Source organism: Ammospiza nelsoni, chromosome 7, assembly GCF_027579445.1.
Source record: "Ammospiza nelsoni isolate bAmmNel1 chromosome 7, bAmmNel1.pri, whole genome shotgun sequence".
In the NCBI taxonomy this organism is placed as follows: domain Eukaryota; kingdom Metazoa; phylum Chordata; class Aves; order Passeriformes; family Passerellidae; genus Ammospiza; species Ammospiza nelsoni.
The window spans coordinates 9,104,282-9,122,914 of record NC_080639.1 but is presented as its reverse complement, the minus strand read 5'-3'; the positions used below and the strand labels follow the sequence as shown (position 1 = coordinate 9,122,914).

General features: G+C 38.9%; 1 protein-coding gene across 5 annotated transcripts in view; it reads right to left on the bottom strand.

The window, feature by feature from the left end:
* GULP1 (GULP PTB domain containing engulfment adaptor 1) overlaps positions 1-18,633 on the bottom strand; it is a 143,347-nt gene that overhangs the window by 33,860 nt on the left and 90,854 nt on the right. For all 5 annotated transcript variants that reach the window (XM_059475773.1, XM_059475775.1, XM_059475777.1 and 2 more), the window contains one exon: positions 6,872-6,943. In XM_059475773.1, the coding sequence (XP_059331756.1) occupies positions 6,872-6,943 (72 nt within the window). The remainder of the gene's footprint in view (positions 1-6,871; positions 6,944-18,633) is intronic.

The following is an 18,633-nucleotide window of genomic DNA, read 5'->3' as shown; positions in this document are numbered from 1 at the left end:
TCAGCTGCACCCACCAGCTTTCCTCTCTGCGTTGTAATTTCCTGATGTCCCCTCAGTGGGTGGGAGCTGGAGCACATGTGTGATCCCTTTTCTCAGTACTCTGCACTTTGCCAGGTTAAACGGAATGACTACAAAATCCAAAGATCACCCAGACAGTTTGGACATCTCAATTCCAATGCACTCGATGGTGCCAAGGAAGACACCCATGGAACAGACAACTCTGGGGCACAACTCATCCTGAAACAGCCTGGAACTGCAGGAAATCCTGACCTTTTGGAAATGTCTCTTTGCCAAGAAGCCATGCATGAGAATTTCTGTGCAGCAGTAAAGAGAAAGCACAAACACTATTTGATTTTACTGCATTAAACTCATGGTATATATTGAAAATGATGATGGAATGCTTGATTTTCCAACAGCAGTCAGAGTCTCAAACAACAGCTACAACATGAAAAAGTTGTAGTTTTTACAGAAAAGAAGTTTTAAAGACAAAGGTTTTAAAGTAAGTGATGTGAATAGCTTGCACAAGTTTTAGAACAGCTGGCCAAAGCTTGCTCCAAGTAGTCAAGAAGACTTACAACACTGAGGAAGTTCCAGAAGGCAGTTCTGTGCAAATTCCAAAAAAAAGGGTGAACAAACTGACCCTACCACATCTCCACTCTCAAAAAGCAGAAATACAGTTCAATAACTAGATAAGTCAAGTAAGATTAAATTAGTGATGATCAATATTTTTCAAAAAATGAAGCTTGTCCAAGTAGAGAAAGCATCTGCATTTTTATGCCACTTATGTTTAAGAAAGTGAAGCAACAGAAAGTATGAGTTTAGTTACATTAGTCTCCAGATGTAGTTATAAACAGGAAATTGTCATTGGGAAGATATGTTTCTAATGTATTCCAGCAGGGTTTATTTCTTAAGCATGACATTATTGAACAATGACCAGGAGAAAAAAAAAAAAAAAGGCTGATAAAATCTGCAAGCAGAGAAAATGAGAGGGGAAAAAAAGGGGAGAAAACAAACTAGTGATCTGAAATCTAAAATTGCTACAGAGGAAGCTTGCAGACCACAAGGGCTGATGAAGGGGCAAACAACAGAGAGAAGCCTCGTCAACCAGAACAGCACAGGCTGGTATCCCAACAGAGCCCCTTGTTTTCTTACAAGTAACCCTGCAAACCCCACACATGGCAACAAACTGTGGTTCTTGGGAAACTACCCTGTGAGGAGGAAGAATGAAGTCTTGATAACATAACAGGACTTCCACTAAGTGAGGACTTTCTCATGAAACCAAAACTGGGAAGGTGTTTCAAAGACATCCTTAAGATGACACGAATGGCTGCACTGCATCAGCTGCTTGTGAGAAAACACTCAAATGTTACCTGCTGAGGGTTTCAAATTCAGAAGGATGTCAACACAAGGGAGAAAAATTCACAGGATATTTAGCAAAATTAGCAGAGGGCTGGAAAACCCACTTTAAGACATTCCACAAAATCAAAACTAGGCCAATGGTGAAAGAAACCAAGCACCAAAGAACCACCTCCATGCAGACATTGAGACAAATTGAGCTTTTCAATCAAAGGTTTACTGGGTGCAGTGAACACACAAAGATTAATTCAGAAAATCTGTGGCAGTTCCTTTCTTAGTATTTTTCCTGCCCACTGTCCTGTGTAATAACAGACAGCACACAGATACTGATCAGCAATTCCTTTTATAGCTGACATTCTCCAGAGTGCCACATTCAGCCACCTCCCAGACTTGTGCAGGGTCTGACCAGCCAATCCCATCACTGAGTCAGGTATCAGGAATTTTCTCTAATTTATTTCTAGTCTTTCCTTCTACCTAAGAAGGACCCCAAGGGACCTCTGGACCTGGGAGATGTACAAGCATTATATTTTCCTATCAGCACACATTTGAAACCAAATAATATTTGTATCTCACACAGTAACAAGATTATTTAAGAGGGTAAAAATCTGCAGCCTCCCACTGGCATAAAAATGGAAAACTATATAAAATTATAGTGAATCACGGTATGGCTTAGGACAAGACACGATGGGCCAAATTCTTAAACTGTTAGTTTATACATATAATGCTCTCAGGCATGAACTCCAAGTTTGGTCCAGCTCAGTGGGCTGGGCTAGTTTATGTTCAACTGCTTCAGAATTAAGATGATATTTTCATGGCATTTTTAGGGAAAGGAACAGATACAAATAAACCTACTTTCTACAGTTTAACTTAGCTTTAAAAATAAAATAAATGAAAAAACATCCATATTTTTTGTAATTTATCACAGCAGCATGGGAAAACACATACTCCAAGTGTGTTATTAAAATTAAATTTGATGTGTCTAGGTATCAAGTCTTATCAAACCACAACCAACAAAAATGCCATGAGGAAAAAGAAAATCATGTTTCAAGACAGCCAGGAATCGGAGTTAAAGAATTAATTGTTAAGACTAATTACCTCTATAGATCTATAAACTGATTTAAGCCATGCAATCAAAACTATGTGCGTCTCTTTAATATTTACACCTCCAGCACAATTCAAGATAAAATTAAAAATAGTTGAGACATCAAAAGAGAGATGTTCCTGTGATTTAGGTACTAATGTTCATCGCAGCAAAGAGATGTTAAACTCCTTCATTTCATGCAGGTGACCAGTGACAAATCAGACATTGCACTTCACACCTAAAAAGAGCCCTGGCTTAGGGCAGGGTCATTGGATAAGGTGGGATAACTTTGTAACCTGTCTTTGAGAAAATGCTTCGCATCCTTTTTTCTCATTACAACATTCATTGTAAGGAAACATGTCTGAAAAAAACCCAACAGGCCCCATTTTTTTTTTTCCAGTGCCTTCATGTCATCTGATTGGTCATGTAATGGTCCAAACTCTCATGGGCATTTGATGTGGGCATAATGAAATTATAGCCTCTGTAAAACAGCTGTCAAGAGGAGGAAAAGGGTGAAAAGGCCACTGACATGCAAAATTCAATCTCTCAATAATCATCTTTGCAGGGAAAAAGCCATCCAGAAGTGTATGTCTATGGAATAGGTTGTATTTTATTTTCCAGACACACGCTGGACTGAGAGGAAGACTATATCTATTATCCACAGTGTAGGACACAATACAGTGCAGTCTTTTTTCCATCTCTCACTTCCTGACAGAATTTCTGTGTTTTGTTTTATTTGGAGGTGGGCTACTTTGTTGCTGTTTTGAGATATTTTGGTCATTTTGTCTGGTGGCATGGAGTTTTGGGGGTTTGTTGCAGTTTTTTTTGTGGTGGGTCTTTGGTTTTTTTTCCTGTTGGGTTAGTTTTGGTTGATTTTTTTCTTATGTGGTGGGGGGCAGGGTTTAATTTTAGTTTTTCTGAGAGGCAGGGTAAGCAGGTATTCTCTTATTCTTATTCTCATCTGACTTGCTTTGGTCTTCAGGATGTCCTTGACTGGTCCTGAACCACAAACTGTGCTTTCTGCAGTAGTTCAAAGGGAGCAGTCATGGCTGGAAGGCTTGGCTGCAAGTCTCTTTATCCCAATATTAGAACACTCTCTGTACTCCACCCTCCTCCTCTGTCCTTTTAACAACAAATTAAAATGAGCTTTAACATGGGAGGGAGCTCCGAACAAGATCCACAGATGGTCCTTGAAGGGCAGCAACAGGACAGCATCTCTGCATGAGTGGAAGTGTGTGAACCAGCACTCTTCACTCTGTGTATCCTTAGAGGTCAAGGACATGATGAAAAATATTTCAAGTGGTTTCAAAGTGATTCATTCTATTTGCATGTTGTCTGGTCATCTCCACTTACAGAATAAAAGTGGAAGAACAAAAGGATAATGAATTGAAAGCTGGGGAAGCAAACAGCCTTAAATTTGGCCCTCACAAAATATCCCTTGGAAGACTGTAGAAGAAACAGCCCAAAACTCAGGTGTTTATTCTGGTTTCTCCTTAACACCCCTCCATGCAGCTTTCTTACCACTGCTCTGGTTATGCTGCCCCTTCCATCTGTCCTGCTGCTCTTCCACCCTGTTTCCACCTCTGGCAACTCTTCTTACACTTTATAAGAAGGCTCAAATTCATTCTTACAGTCTGACTGAGAAGTTACAAACTTCATTAATCAAGGAAAGTAATAATTTCAATTAATAAAATGAAGTGTGATTTGACAACACGTAGACATTTGAGGACCATAGGCATGTTTGGATCCAGCATCTGGGTGCCATGTGCTTAAGCTTTTGTTTCAGTTTGACTAGAAAACTTGAAGGAAAACATGTTTTGTAATAAACTATGATATTTTATCTTACAAATAAATAAACAAACACATTGTAAAACATTAGTGTTCAAGTTTCTTCTCTCTCCTGCAGTACAGCTCCAAGCTCAAGGGGAAATCCCACCTAGATAAAGCCACTGGAGAATCCTCTGGTAAAATTAAACATAGTTGCTTGAAAAACAACTACCTTCTAATTGCAACCATCCCAGAAAAATTGTCAAGAAAACATAAAAGTTGTATTTGGGATAAAAGTAGAATGAAGTATCAAAAAAAAAAAGTTCATCCAAGATACTTTATTTTCTGTAGAACATCAGCTCCATCTGCTGGGAAAAACCAGTTTGTAGCACGGGAGCTGCAGTTTCTGTGCTGGGCAACCCAAGTTTTTGCGCTGAGTTAAGGGCTTTTAGATGATTTAGAGAAGTACACAGTTGTATATCAAATCTTGATTCTGACATTTTGGTGACATGAGGGCTTAGAGAAAAATGCTTTCTGGTGGCTGGGTTTCATGGTCTGTATATCACTGGAGCATGTGACTTCAAAAGCTTATTAGAGTGATGCATGTCACTTGTAAAAATAGCTCTAAACACTACGAAAGTGTCAGTTGTTTTTGTGCCAGCTATTCATTTTCATTAAAAACAAATTATGATTAATAGCTTTGCAATTAAAAGCAAATCAAAATAATTTTAAAATATAAATATGCCATCAGAAGCTACATGTCTTCTAAAAACTCTCCTATCCCCAAACCACTTCATATTTCTTCAACATTTCTTTCAATATGACATTAGTTTTTCAAGCTGTTTAAATTGCTTAAAAATTTCCAATTAGCATTTTATAAAAACAAACTACAGATAGATGCTTAATGAGAAAATCCACTACCTCTAGGCTTGTCTTCAAAAACTACAGATGCACAACCAAAGTCAGTCTTCAAATGAGTATTCAATTAATTGGGGATTGTTTCAAACAAAAAATCATTTTCATTGCTCTGAAAATTCTGTTGCAAGTCCTTCCTAAAGTCATGCTTATTTACTTTGGAAGGTCTCTAATAAACTTGTGAGTATGTAAGATCACATGCAATACTTGATATCTAAGCTACAAAATTCCAGACTTGAATAAAATAATGCAATTCTAGCAGCTATTCAGATTTCTATCTCCAAGGTGGTTTATTTAGGGAATCTGTGTAGAAAATTAGAGTAAGTATCTATACACTCCAGTGACACCATAATTGCACACACCACTTTTCTGGCTTTGCCCACATGTCTGAGAGCAGTTATTTGAAATCCTTTTTGGCCTCTCTATCAGAGGAAACAATCTCCATGTGTGAAATCATAGAATGCAACCCACCCATAGCCTCCAGAGACCACTGAGAGCCCAGGCCAGCCTGGGGTTCCACCAGTGACAGAGACACTCAGCATTTGGTTATTCAGGAGTCCAACAAAACATTTAAAACAAAAGCAAAGCTGCTCCATAGCAAGATATCACTCTGACAGATTTCTGCACAGAACTGATTTTTCTGGGTGTATTGGAGTTTTATAAAGACAAACGACACAAGGTGCACATAAACCCACTTTGTTTCCACTGACAGAATGCTGCAATGCTTAAAAAAGGGTTAAACTTAGCCTAAAACACTTGAAAAGCCCTGGGCAATAATGACTCTATCTGCAGCACAGAAAACTCTTTTTGGCATAAAACACTCCAAGAATCAGCTACATGAATCTTTAAAGGCAGCTGTACTATTTTGGTAGAGGGACAACAACAGCAAAGACATGTTTCAATACCTTAATAAGATTACTGATCAATCTGGTAAAGATGGCTTTCTCAAGGGAAAACTGAGCCTTAAAAGCTGAGCTACATGAGTAATCTCTTGTTTCCTTTCTGCATTTCTTTAGTACGGTAATAACACAATCAATTTTTTCAATATTGACTCCCCACGTTTCCTGCCCATTTCCAAGGAACCTGTTTAAATGAACAATGAAAAGCCTGCAAAAAGTTATGAAAAATGCAATAGCAGGGAGAAAGTTTTTTTACATCTAAATAAACTGAAGGGCCAATAGCTCAGAGCAGCTAAGCATGAAGCAATTCCACAGGAACAAGGCAGTGGAGTGGACTGGAACAATCAGCATTCCCTTCCCAGCTCAGTGTCAGAAGAGCTCTGAGCAGCCAAGGCAAAGCCATGTTCACTGAAAACAAACAACCCTCAGCAAGTCCTTGCATACAGATATTTTTAGTTGTCCACCAAGTCCCTTGGTGGCCAAGCACACGTAGCCAGGAGGAAATTGCAAAAGCCTGATTTCCTCAGCCATAGCTTGGGATGGCAGCTAAAACAAATTCTTGCTACTTCAGTTTGTATTAACGGAGCCCTTAATAAGCCTGAGGAAGAAGCATTAGCCATTGAAATACATTAACTTCATAAATATTTCTGAATGATCGTAAAATCTGTAGGACAATTAAATATTGTAGACAGCAGAACACCTGACCATACAGACATAAGGAAAAACCTACACACTAAAGGGTTTAGTAAAAGCAATACTTCTAGAGCCAGTGAATTCACCTAGAAAACCAACAAAGTGTCTTAGAAAAGTGGGTAAGAACACATTCAATTTATGTCTCATTAAAAATTCTTACCTTTAATTTTCTAACAGCATCTCTTACAACTTCTGTGCCTTTGGGCTGCTCCACTTCTGTACTGCCTAGAAACTGAAAAAATTGCAATTTGTGAGCAGTAAGTTATGCATTTAAAGGCCTAATCAACTTGAGTAATCTTATTTTCGAACAGCATTTTGGAAAGGCAATTGTTTCAGTAGTTGATAAATAAAAAAAACCTTCACACAGCTATTTCTATTCAAGAAAATAACAAGAATTACATTCTATACTAATATTAGCATTATTAAAACTGACTTTAAAAAAAATCCTATACAAATCTGTAAATTAGAAGTTCAAGTACCTTTTTCTACAGGTAATAACTACCTTTTTCTACTTTGGTAATAACTCTCTTTAGAAAATAATAAAAAAATGCACACAAAATACAGATGGAAGCTTCTTCCCATGAAAAAACACGAGCCAATAATTTGGATTCTGTCACTTACACATTCACACAAGATGTAAGATAAATTAAAAGAACTGATTTTCCTCTCAGAACTGCTCGGTATAGTAACACATTTACAGGAACTGGGCTCCAGCTTATGTAAAACAAGAAAAATATTCAAGTAGTTTCTACTACAAGTCACATTTTTACCAAGTAAGGCTTTAATGAAAACCAAACATATGTTTTCATATACAAAGCATAATACTGCAAAAGGACCTTATGTCTTTATTTGTACACTGAAACGCTTTTGTTTTCTGTACAATCACTCTTTTCTACTGTGCTGTTACAAAATGTATGATAATCCTGCCTGAAACCCATCTGTGTGAGCACTAATTGACTTTCTGTTGCCAAATTTTGACATTGAACTACAGTGAAGTCACATCAAGTACATATATATGCTAAAATACCTCTAGGAAAAAAAACCCCTCCCTTTTCTCCCAAAGTACAGCTTTCTGTGTACCATGACACACAGAGTCATGTGCAATTTTTCAGTCCTAGCCATTTTGAAAGGGATTTAAATTTGCCAAGATACAGACAACTTAAACAGAGTAACTCTGGAGTTTTTGGTTCTATTAAACCTTCCAAACATCTTTAGCGCAGTCAGTGTGCTCAAGGTACTCCTGCAAAGAAACTGTGCACCTCCACCCACAGTGAAGCCTCATTAGATATTTGCTACTGACTGAAATATGACATGCCACCTTGAAAACAACAGTGTAAATCAAAACACCACACACATCTGCTGCCAATATTCTCTATGATTACATTTCTCCAGGAGACCAAGGCTTTGGAAGAACAGAGCAGAAGGCTCTGCTATTGATTTGATGTCCTTCACACAACATCTCTGATGACTTGAGACTGAGGGGATGATCTTGCCTGGAAAAGTGATGGCTGCACAAAATGCATGTAGAGAAGGAAGAATGATTCTTGGACATGATGGATTCTGCACGTGGCAGAGACAGAAAGGGAAAGAGGAGTGAATATATGTTAGCAAAACAAACCCCAAACCAGCAGGTAAGATCACATGAGAGTCTAAGAGGAAGGCTAAAACACCAACCAGATACCTGCAGACAAGCAAACCTAAATCCACCACACCTGGCAGAACACAAGAGGCAGAAGTTCAATTGCTGTATGCTGGTGAGCACACAAGGTATGTGATACACAGAGCAGGAATCCTGCAGAAACACAGGGAAGAAGAGCTGCAGGTGTGGACAAGGCTCAGTGAGCAGAGCAGAGGTCACTGCTGCCCATGGAGAAGCAGAGACAGATGCTTCATCCCTGGCTGTTCCCTAATCCTTGTACTGTTTCCAAACTGGCAGCACCAGTGTAAGCAGCCCAGTAGTTCCCAATGCAGATTCAGGGCCAGGCCTCTGGTGGAACTGGGTCATGCACACACAGAGATGCCCCAGGTTATGCTGCCTTGCCTGCAGCTGCTTCTCCAGAAGGGCACAGGGCTGCCCTATATTTCTTACTTACTTCCATCCAGATGACCAAGCTCTAATAAAGCTAAGAAAGAATCAGTCATTTCCCCAGGACTCTCCTCTGCTTCACAGTCCAAGAAGGATGAAGGTATCTTTGCTGTATTCAGTAAATCCCAGCAGCAGACCAATCTTTCCACAAACAGTACCTTCCACAAATACTGTTCTCCCAGAAGCTTGTACCTCATGATAATTCACACCACTGCCTCAGAAAATCAAATTCCCCAGCCACAGCTGGGGAATCTGTTAAATGCCACTGAATTGTAAAGCTTATAGTAATGTTCCCCAAACCAGAAATTAGCATTTATGATCATGGAGGGGAGGGAGAAGTAGATTTTAAAGCAGAAAGATAAACTGCTGAAAGCACTTTAAAAGATTGACAAAACCTGAAGAAAAACTCATTGTGTTTGCTCAGTAAATTACAAAAGAAATAACCAACCAAGACTCAGAGAATACAGAAACACCAAGAGACTTAGATCAGCATTTACAGAACATAACCCACTAGAATTCCATAAATCATTCACTCTCTTCCAGATGAGTGTTGGTTTTGACATTAGGCATCACCACTAAAATTTCAATTGCTCTCAGCAATCCAAATTCCAAATCCAGTTTTGAGCTGGATGTGGAATTCAAACTTGTGCATAATAAACTATTAAGCATAGGAAAATAATTAAGACACATTTAATCCAGATATACAAAGAAGAATTGTAACTTAAATGTTAAGACCAAGAAAAATTACAAGGCTATACTATGGATTGCACTGTTTGTAACTATTTCTAATTCTTTCAATTGCAACTGTACTTTTTGTTAATTCAGGTGTGTTAAAATTGCTTACACATTTCATGCTTGACTTCCCTTCTTAATTCCTTTGTAAGAGTAATAAAAAGAGAACCAGCAATTAAGGGGAGATATTCTGAATATTTGTATTAATTGGACTGTTCTGTTTGGGGAAAAATAGAGACAGAATTTCAGACCAAGACAGGTTTGTAACAAAAGAATTACTATGCAATAAAGCTTTAACAAACAGCTAATGTTCCAATGGGAGGCTTTTTATGGCTTGCTTTTCCATATGCTCTGTACCTTTTCCATCTCCTCTATCATCATTTTCTGTTCAATATGAGGTACCAATTACTGTGGTATTACTGATGATAGCTAAGCTAAGCAAACAGATGTATTTGCAAAGCTGGGGCTTCAGCTGCCAAGGTCACTGCGCAGTTTGTACAACCCCTGGCACAGCAGACGCGCTGCCACCAGGGTTTCTGGGGGAAGCCACCAACAACTAACTCACCACCCTCATGAAATGGGAAGGTGGCCATTTCATCATGGTCCTTTCAGCAGATTTTTCTCACCAAAACTCTCACAAACACAGAGAACAAATATTTGTTGTATCAGGAAGTTGGTCCAGCTGTGGCATGAATAATACAATTATTCAGCATGGAAGAATTTCTGCAAGAAAAATTTCAGAGCAAAAGGGGTAAATGTGAAACCTCCCTTTCCATGCCCAGGCCCCTTTAGGGAGCAGTACTGATCCAGAGCTTTAGATGGGAACTTGGCAAGTGCTTGTTTTCAGCATTTGAGGTTCCCTTCTGCAACCTGACTCATGCAGAACAACCAGCATAGGAAACCGAAGTGGTTCCTCAGAGTCAAGCTAACACAACTCCTGCACTTCACTGTAGAAGAGGGAAACAGAAAATAACAGTTTCCCTTTAGATCATTCACGATTAATACTAAATGCAAACTAATAAACACATTAAGTGCTTAAGTGTTCTTTACACAAGTAATGTGCTCAAATACATAATACATCTCAAAAATATTTACATATGACTGCTACATCCATTTACTGTCTGCAGCTAGCAAAAACATTATTCCTGAGGTTGGTGTACTCCTTGCATAACATGCCTACTCAAACAGACACAATACATAATTTAGGCAAGCCACGAGACTCAAATATTTATGTGCTATTTACTATTAAGTTCATCGTGATCATACTGAATTTTTGTTGGATATGTAAAAAAGTTGGAAGAAGATGGCATTTAATACTTTGTATAACATAAAGCAAGCTAAAACAATGCTCTTTACCACACATTTCTCACTGCAGTCTGCCATTCTTCCAAACATATTCCCTACAAAAGTGATGAGCAGTTATTTTCCTAATATATTACTCATTCTTATTTCACTTGCAGCTGTCTGCAATCAGAAATAACTCTTATGAGGCCAACAGATCCTATCAGTCAGGACCATTTAAGTGTTCCTTTAATGTACAGTGATGTTTGCCATGAAGAAAGTGAGCTGTTGGCCAGCCACATACAAGACAAACTCCTCAGGTCAAACTGTTTCTAATCTAATACTAGCAGACAACCAGATGTGCTCACTCCACATGCAAAGATTTGCAAGATAATGCAGCTGAAAAGAATTAACAGATACTATTTCAACATATTAAAGCAACAGAGGTTTTATCATTGACAGCAACTGAGAAAAAATTCAGCTCTGTTATGGCCAGGAGGGCTGTCTTACAGAACAAGCTATCAGACAGACCCTTTGTGGGGAATATCTTTGTCAGAATGAAGATGACATTTCCCTATGCACTAACATGAACAAGTCATATTTTTGGTCCAATTCCATTGTGAAGTTACGGAAATTGTATTTAGAGTTGTACTTTGGCTGGAGAAGCTATTAAAACAAAAGGTAAACAATCTTTTACTTTGCTGGCACAATTAAAAGTCATTTCAAATGTAAGACAACTTCAGGCATCCAGAATCCCTGACATTCCTGACAAGGCTGCTGCTGTTCTGGTGTGCCCAGCAGGTCTCAGTAAAGCCAGGTGAATTGTTAAGGTTAGCAGAGCACTTTCTTTCCTTGACATCAGCAGGAAACTCTCCAGTAATTCTTGCCCTGGCAGTTTAGATTTGATCCTCAACACTTTATTGGCTTTATATGCAAAGAACATCCAGGTGCTTTTCTTCAAAGCTTAGGGGGGAAAAAACCTCTATACATGCTTAGGAAAAGTTAGTTTTACCACACCCAAAAAATGAATAAACTTGACTCTTGATTAAGAACTAGTTTTAGGTGCACGTCTGAATATTTAATGTAGACTTCCACTCTTCCAGTAGAGAGCAGTGTAGGATATTTTAATAATAAAACAACATCTGTTTTCCTTTGTCATCACATTTCAATCTTGAAAAAAATCCAGTCTTTCACAGTGCCACATTTCTTTTTTACTCTGAAATTGCTGAACATTAATGGTTCTCTTTTATGCAGACTTAAATGCAATTATATGAAAACAGTACTTACCAAAATCATACAATAAAGAAAGGGAAAAAAACCCAATGCAAAATGACTGGATACCTGCTGGCAGCTTTTGACAAATTAGCTCCTTCTGCCTCCTCAGTTCTACAGGGATGCTGATTTACGGATGAAAGGAAGACAAATGTATCCACATTGTGAGAACACCAGAACAACAGAGTATAAAACAAGAATGAAAGAGAAGAGGGACCAGTTCTGAATAAATGTCTAAGCTGTTAACCACTCCATAAACCCAGGCAGACGTTTTGCTCAGCCTTGCACTCGTGAGCCTTCTCCATCACTCCAACAGCAGACGGACAACAGGGACCATAAAACAAACAAAACTTGGTATTTTGGGTTCCTTCTCTTTCCCCACCCCACAGTCCAGCTCCTCACCTGCAGCAGCTTCCTTGGCTCTCTACAAAGACATGTTTTTTGCCAGAGCACATAATGTTTGGATTTTTCCCCTTTGGAGAGCACTTTCCTAGTGCCACCTTAAACACAACTCCTGGGCATGATTGCCACTCAAATGAGAGCAGAAATCCAACTCTCCACATGGGAGTACGAGGCAAAGTGGCATCAGACACACATCAGCACATTCCTTGAATATCCCCTGCTTGTCTGACATCTAATGCTCTGCAGAAGTGGTGGCCCTGACACAAGAAAGAAATTCTAGGTATTTTTTGAGGGAGCGTTCAAGTACTACTGGCAAAGAAGAAAGATGAATGCACAATTAAAAACATTTTTAAAAAGGCAGCTATCTAATGGAAATCAAATATTACCAGGTATTTAGTCCATCAATAGAAAATATTTATAGTAATTAAGATATGATGAAAGAAAAATCTATTTAATAAGTTATTGAATTATTTGGGGAGAAAACAAGAGTGTTACAGAAATGATCATAAAGTAATTAGGTTCAAAAAGTCCCACTGGCTTAATTTGTACTTTCTTATATTCTCAACAGCTGCAGTAATTAAGAGCTCTCCACCCTCAAATACACAAGCAGTCATTTCAGCCTTTCAGTCTGGATCTATTAATCAGTAATAAAGAACATTATTTGATATCTAAAGCTCAACATATCTTTGAACAGCTGACAGAGACAACAGAAATTTCCCTGGAGTTGTGCACCTCACCTGGCTGTGGCTCCTGCCCAAAGGTCTGGAAACAGGAACCCCTAGAAATATTCTGTCAAAGCTACCTGAGAAACTGAGGGCACGTGGCAGCTCTAATCCTGCCTACACCTGCATCCTAACCCCTGTTCAGATATGCTAAAAAGAGAAATTATTGAGCTGCTGACTGGAAGAAATCAAGTCAGCTGATTCCAGCTTGGTGTAACCCTAAAGGCCAAAGAATAGGATAATTACACAAGGTCACATTCCTCCTCAACTCCCACTGCAGCCAGAAGGGAAAGTGGCACTCAAAAAGAAAAATACTACAGGAATATATGTTTGTATTACCAAAACCAGCTTGTTTGTAAGCAGAACTTCAGAAGACCTTAGGATACACTTGGTAAATGATCAAAACTTAAATCTTCTCCAGTGTGGCCACATACCAAGTGGGCTATCAACAAGGATAAAATAAAAAATCAAATCCAATTGCAACACAGCTATCAAAGCTGTGCTCTGTATTAAAGCATCTAATTCTAAAGACAAAATGATGCTAATACAGGTAGGACCCACACAGGGGAGCTAAGAGCAGAATAAATACAGAAAGAGAGAAAAGGTAACACATGTACGTTGTCACAACTGTCACTACAGCAAACACCAGCTGTACAAGAGAAACCAGCCAGCATTTCTTCAGCCCATCAGTCTCCCCAGCACTTCAGAAGCCCAGCTCAAACTGAACCATGCACCTGAGGATCAGACAGGCTCTGGGGGTGGTGTACCCTGTTCTCCCATTGCACACACCTCCAGCAGCCCCCCACAGCTACCCAGACTACAGACACAGGCTGAGAGCAGCACAGCTGCCCCAGCCTGACTCCCACCTCAGGCACTGAGAGCAGAGAACATTTCCCTGGCTCTGATCCACACACTCCTCAGCTGGAGCTGACTGTTCACTCCAGCCCTGAGTGGGGAGGAGGAAGCAGGTAATAGGGATATGTCTTAGGGGTAGTCCAGCTTGGAGCAAAAAAAAGACAGCAAACTCAAGCCACTTTTAGAAAATTCTGAAAAAACTTTGATGTATGGGAAAAGGGCTTAAAAAGGGAACACTTTGCCAGTGCACACATGGCAGTGATGCTAATACTAGTAGTATATCATGCTGAAGGCCTGTTTTGCTTTTAATCCCAGATGCACTTCCCATGGCTGATAAATAAAATCAAGGATAACATTTGGCATGTAATAAACCAGGGCAGGAGAAAATGGCAGTGAGAGCAAATCCATCACTGGAGAACATAATTTCTCATCATGTATTCCCTGTCTGTGTCTGGGTCACACAGGTTCTTTTGATGCCTTCTTTCCTCATGTGTGTGGCAATGTTCTTCAGCCTTCACATGCAAGAATCCTGTACTCAGAGGCTGGACAAAATGAAGGAGTAAATTAAAGAATGACACATTTTCAAAATTCATCTATTATGCTTAAATTTGGACATACTCTGTGTTTCCAGTTTGGCTTTTTACACATGTGAAAAGACTTTTTTTTTTTTTTTGGTAGGAGAAACTGTCAGATCCTTTTGCTGCAGCAGGAGATGTCCGTGAATAACCCAAAGGCACCATCCTCAAGTTATTACAGCTCTTTTACTCCAATCCACTATTGACACACCAAACAATGGCATCAAATCTGCTCCTCTGCTGCTACTCATCAACTCTGCAGAGCCTCCTGTGGCACAGCTGGATACTGCCTCAAAGTTTGAGGGTAACTACCAGGAGAAAACCCATCCAAATAAGCATAGTATTGACAAATGCGGTCTAGCTTGACCCTACACATGGCCTGAATTGCTTCTGACTTGCATAGGAAATGACTGAGCTGTCCAACCACAGATGCTCAATAACATCCTTGTCAGCTCCTGCAACCTCTGTTGTTACTCTCATATTGGTTTAGATTCCATTTAGTTTGTGCCCTCCAAGAATTAAGAACTGGAAGCTCTGAACTGACTGGTCAGTCCTAAAATGCAGTGTATCTTCAGTTCTGCAAGAATTTTCATTGCTGAAGGAAGGTTCAGTGAAGGTGGGCACACAAACCATTCTGTATCAAGATAGGACAAACAGATGTAATTATCAAACAAGACACTTCCTTTAGAAAGGACAGTCAAATGTGAAAAGCCTCTGATACTCACTGAAGACACATCACACTACTTGAATACTTCAATTTAGAAAATTTATATTCCTGACTAGATTGTTTCCAATAAAAACAAAATATCTTCACTGAAGGAAGGCACCTAAAAATAATGCATATTCACTATTTCATACATCAAATTTTTGAACTTCAGAAGTAAACAATAACAGAGTGGACAGATTTTTCAGCTTTACACATTGATAATTAGACAGACTTCGTTTGGCACCACAGCAACTCAATTTAACTCAAGCATAACTTCTTCGTGAAAATGGTAAAGTCACAGTTGGCCCTTAAATGTACTAAAAGACTGTTTTTCATTAAGTCCTAGATATTTACAAATATCTTAATGTAACAAATTTGACATAATTTGCTGATTTTTTATTTTTATTTCCATGAGCCAGATGCCAATGCAGTGTTTAATTTACCTTCAACATAAAACTGAAAAATTGCAACAACTCCTACATTCTTTTTACAGATGTGAAATGCAGTGTTAGAAATTTCAGAACACAGAGGCCACTTGGCTTCACTTCCCCCTTCACCTCTGCAGATGCCAGCCATCAACTCTGGCCATTCAGCAGGAACTTCACTGCACTGCTGTAGGAGAAAACCTTCAATTGTTACTGCTTGTGTAAAGCCACTATTTTGCCCAAGCTGAGGTCAAAGATCTTTTTTTTCAACACTCTCAAATGGAAAGGACACATTCCCATGTCCATTGGCCCCTCAAAAAACACACACCTCTAGTAAAATCTACAATTAAAGGTACAGCAAGATAAAGATCCCAAGTTGCATTGCAGCAGCTTGAATACCCAGCACAAGCCATCAAAAGCTGCTGTCCTGGTTTCACAATTTAGCACTGCTGAATTATCACCCTGGTTTTCACAACCCCACTGTTCCTCTGAATGCAGCACCTACTGGCTGGCTCTGTATTAACATCCTGCAACCATCTCTTTTTCTACAAAATACAGCAAGCTGAAGCTTGAACTCTGTTAAGCTCCATCTGTGCTGCCGATTTTTTTTCCTACAAATATTAGGTGCCTATCTCCCCAAAGAAGAGTGGAAATCGAAATGAGACAAAAAGCCCTCATGAAGAGCCAAGATATGCTGTCAAGTATTTGATAACAAAGCTACCTTAATTCAGAAAACTGACAGAACCATTCTGCTTTACCAATAAGGTGAAGCTTTCTAAACCCAGGAGCATTTGATGCAGAAGTTTTGGGGTGCACCTCTGAGGCAGGGGAGCAAACAGGCCATGGCACCACTGAGAGCAGCTGCTCCTTCCAAGAGATGTTTCCCAGATGAGTTCATTGTTAGGAAGGGCTCTGAGCACAGGCTTCAGATCCTTGCTTTCATAACAACATGTACCAGACCAGCCAGGAGTTTCCATGTGCCAGTTCAAGGTGGGATTGTGCAATTCTGAGCATTCAGCTTGTAGCAACTGAAGCTGGACACAAAATTCTTGCAGCCTTCCTCTGCTCAATGTAAATAAATTCTACAAGTTCTGGAAGAAATTGTGATGGATTTATATACATATATATATATATATAGTGTATATATATGTTAATAAATAAAATTCAAAACCTATTGAAGTTATTATTTTTTACCAGAAAACACTAACGATATCTTATAAAAACAGAGATTAAATTGCACAGATGTTTCCCATTTTGTGGTTAAAGTTTATTTTGATCTAATTGCTACCTCCCTTGTCCTTGACAAACTAAACACTGAACTTGTACTATCATGGCAATACAACTTCTGCCATGGCAACATGCAATGACATTATAAACACAGAAACAGGAATTCCCTGTGGGACAAAAAACAGAAGTCACAGTTAGGAACAAAATCCTCATTCCAACACAAATAGCCTCAGTAATAGGAACAAATAACTATTGTCCCTGACTCGCAGTTTATTAAAGACCTTTTCCAGTTTAATGTGAAATAAGAAATGGCCTATTTTAAGGACACTGCATTGCTTCTGAATCAGGACTTGTAATACTGCAAGGCTTTCTGCACCATAATTAGAATAAATGACTCCTGATTTAATTCTTGATTCAGGGAATCAATGTGCTGTCAAACAGAGGACAGGCAGCACAACAGAAAAGAGCTATTCTGAAGAAAGAGCCATGAATTTGTGCAGCTAATGCTTTAGCAGCTTGGAAATAACATATAAATTTTAGTAGGCTTCTGAAGACACCCAAAATTTTGGACAGAGCCTCAATTTCTTTTTATTAAGCCGTCATTACCAGAGAAGGTCATCTTTAAAATCTAGTATCTTAACTTTGAGTGCAGTAAATAATTTATACATACATTCTGTGGGCAAGATAAGAGACACCACAGGGCAGATACAGGTTCTGAGGAGCATTAAAGGGCAGGAACATCAAGCATGAAACTTTGTTGCTTTTTCATTGGTTGGTTGATTTTTTTTCCCTAAACTGTAGATTTCCTATACTGAGAACCACTTAATTTGTGAAAAAAGAATAAGCCTAATGTTTTATTAGTAATGTAACTTCAGTGAGAAAATATGTTGAGTCAGTATGCAAAGTGTAATTCACAATCACATGGCTAATCTACATGAATATGCTAAATTAAATACACTAAATTCAATACTATATTCATAGAAATTAATATCAGCATTTTTATAAAAGTGGACAAGAAAATGTCTGTGTCCAATAAAAATAAAAAGAAATTATTTTTCTTGGCTCCTAGAAACTACTTCCTAAGCTCCATTTACTTCTTTAGATGTGTTGGTAATTTTATACAAATGACACATATAGACATCTTTCTCACCTGCTATATTCACAGAACTATCTCAGAAATGTTCAGAGAGTATTTGACTGGGATAGTCAAGTCAAAACCAAATTAGTTACTTGTGGAAGGAACTAATTCTGCAGGGAGAGGTAGTCCATGCAGCAGATAAATACACAGGCAACAAAGCAGATGCCCTTAAAACTGAACATGATTGAAATTCTGACAAAATATCTTTAAGTGAGTACCTTGGAATAAAAGAAAAAGGACAGGGCAACCTGCACTGGTTCTGAGTACTTTGATTATTTGGACTGAAAAGGGGCAATAGCAACAAGACAGCACAGCTGGAGGTAAACTGGAAAAGCAAATGAAGAGCAGGGCTGGAGAGGAAATAGCTCTGCAACCACAGCAGCTCAACAGGGTCTTCATCGACTGTGGGGTCATAACTACAGCACAAGGTCAGCTGGTCAAGGATTTTTGGGAATTGCATTCAAAATTTTTATGGGAAAACACAAACATGTTGGAAATCTT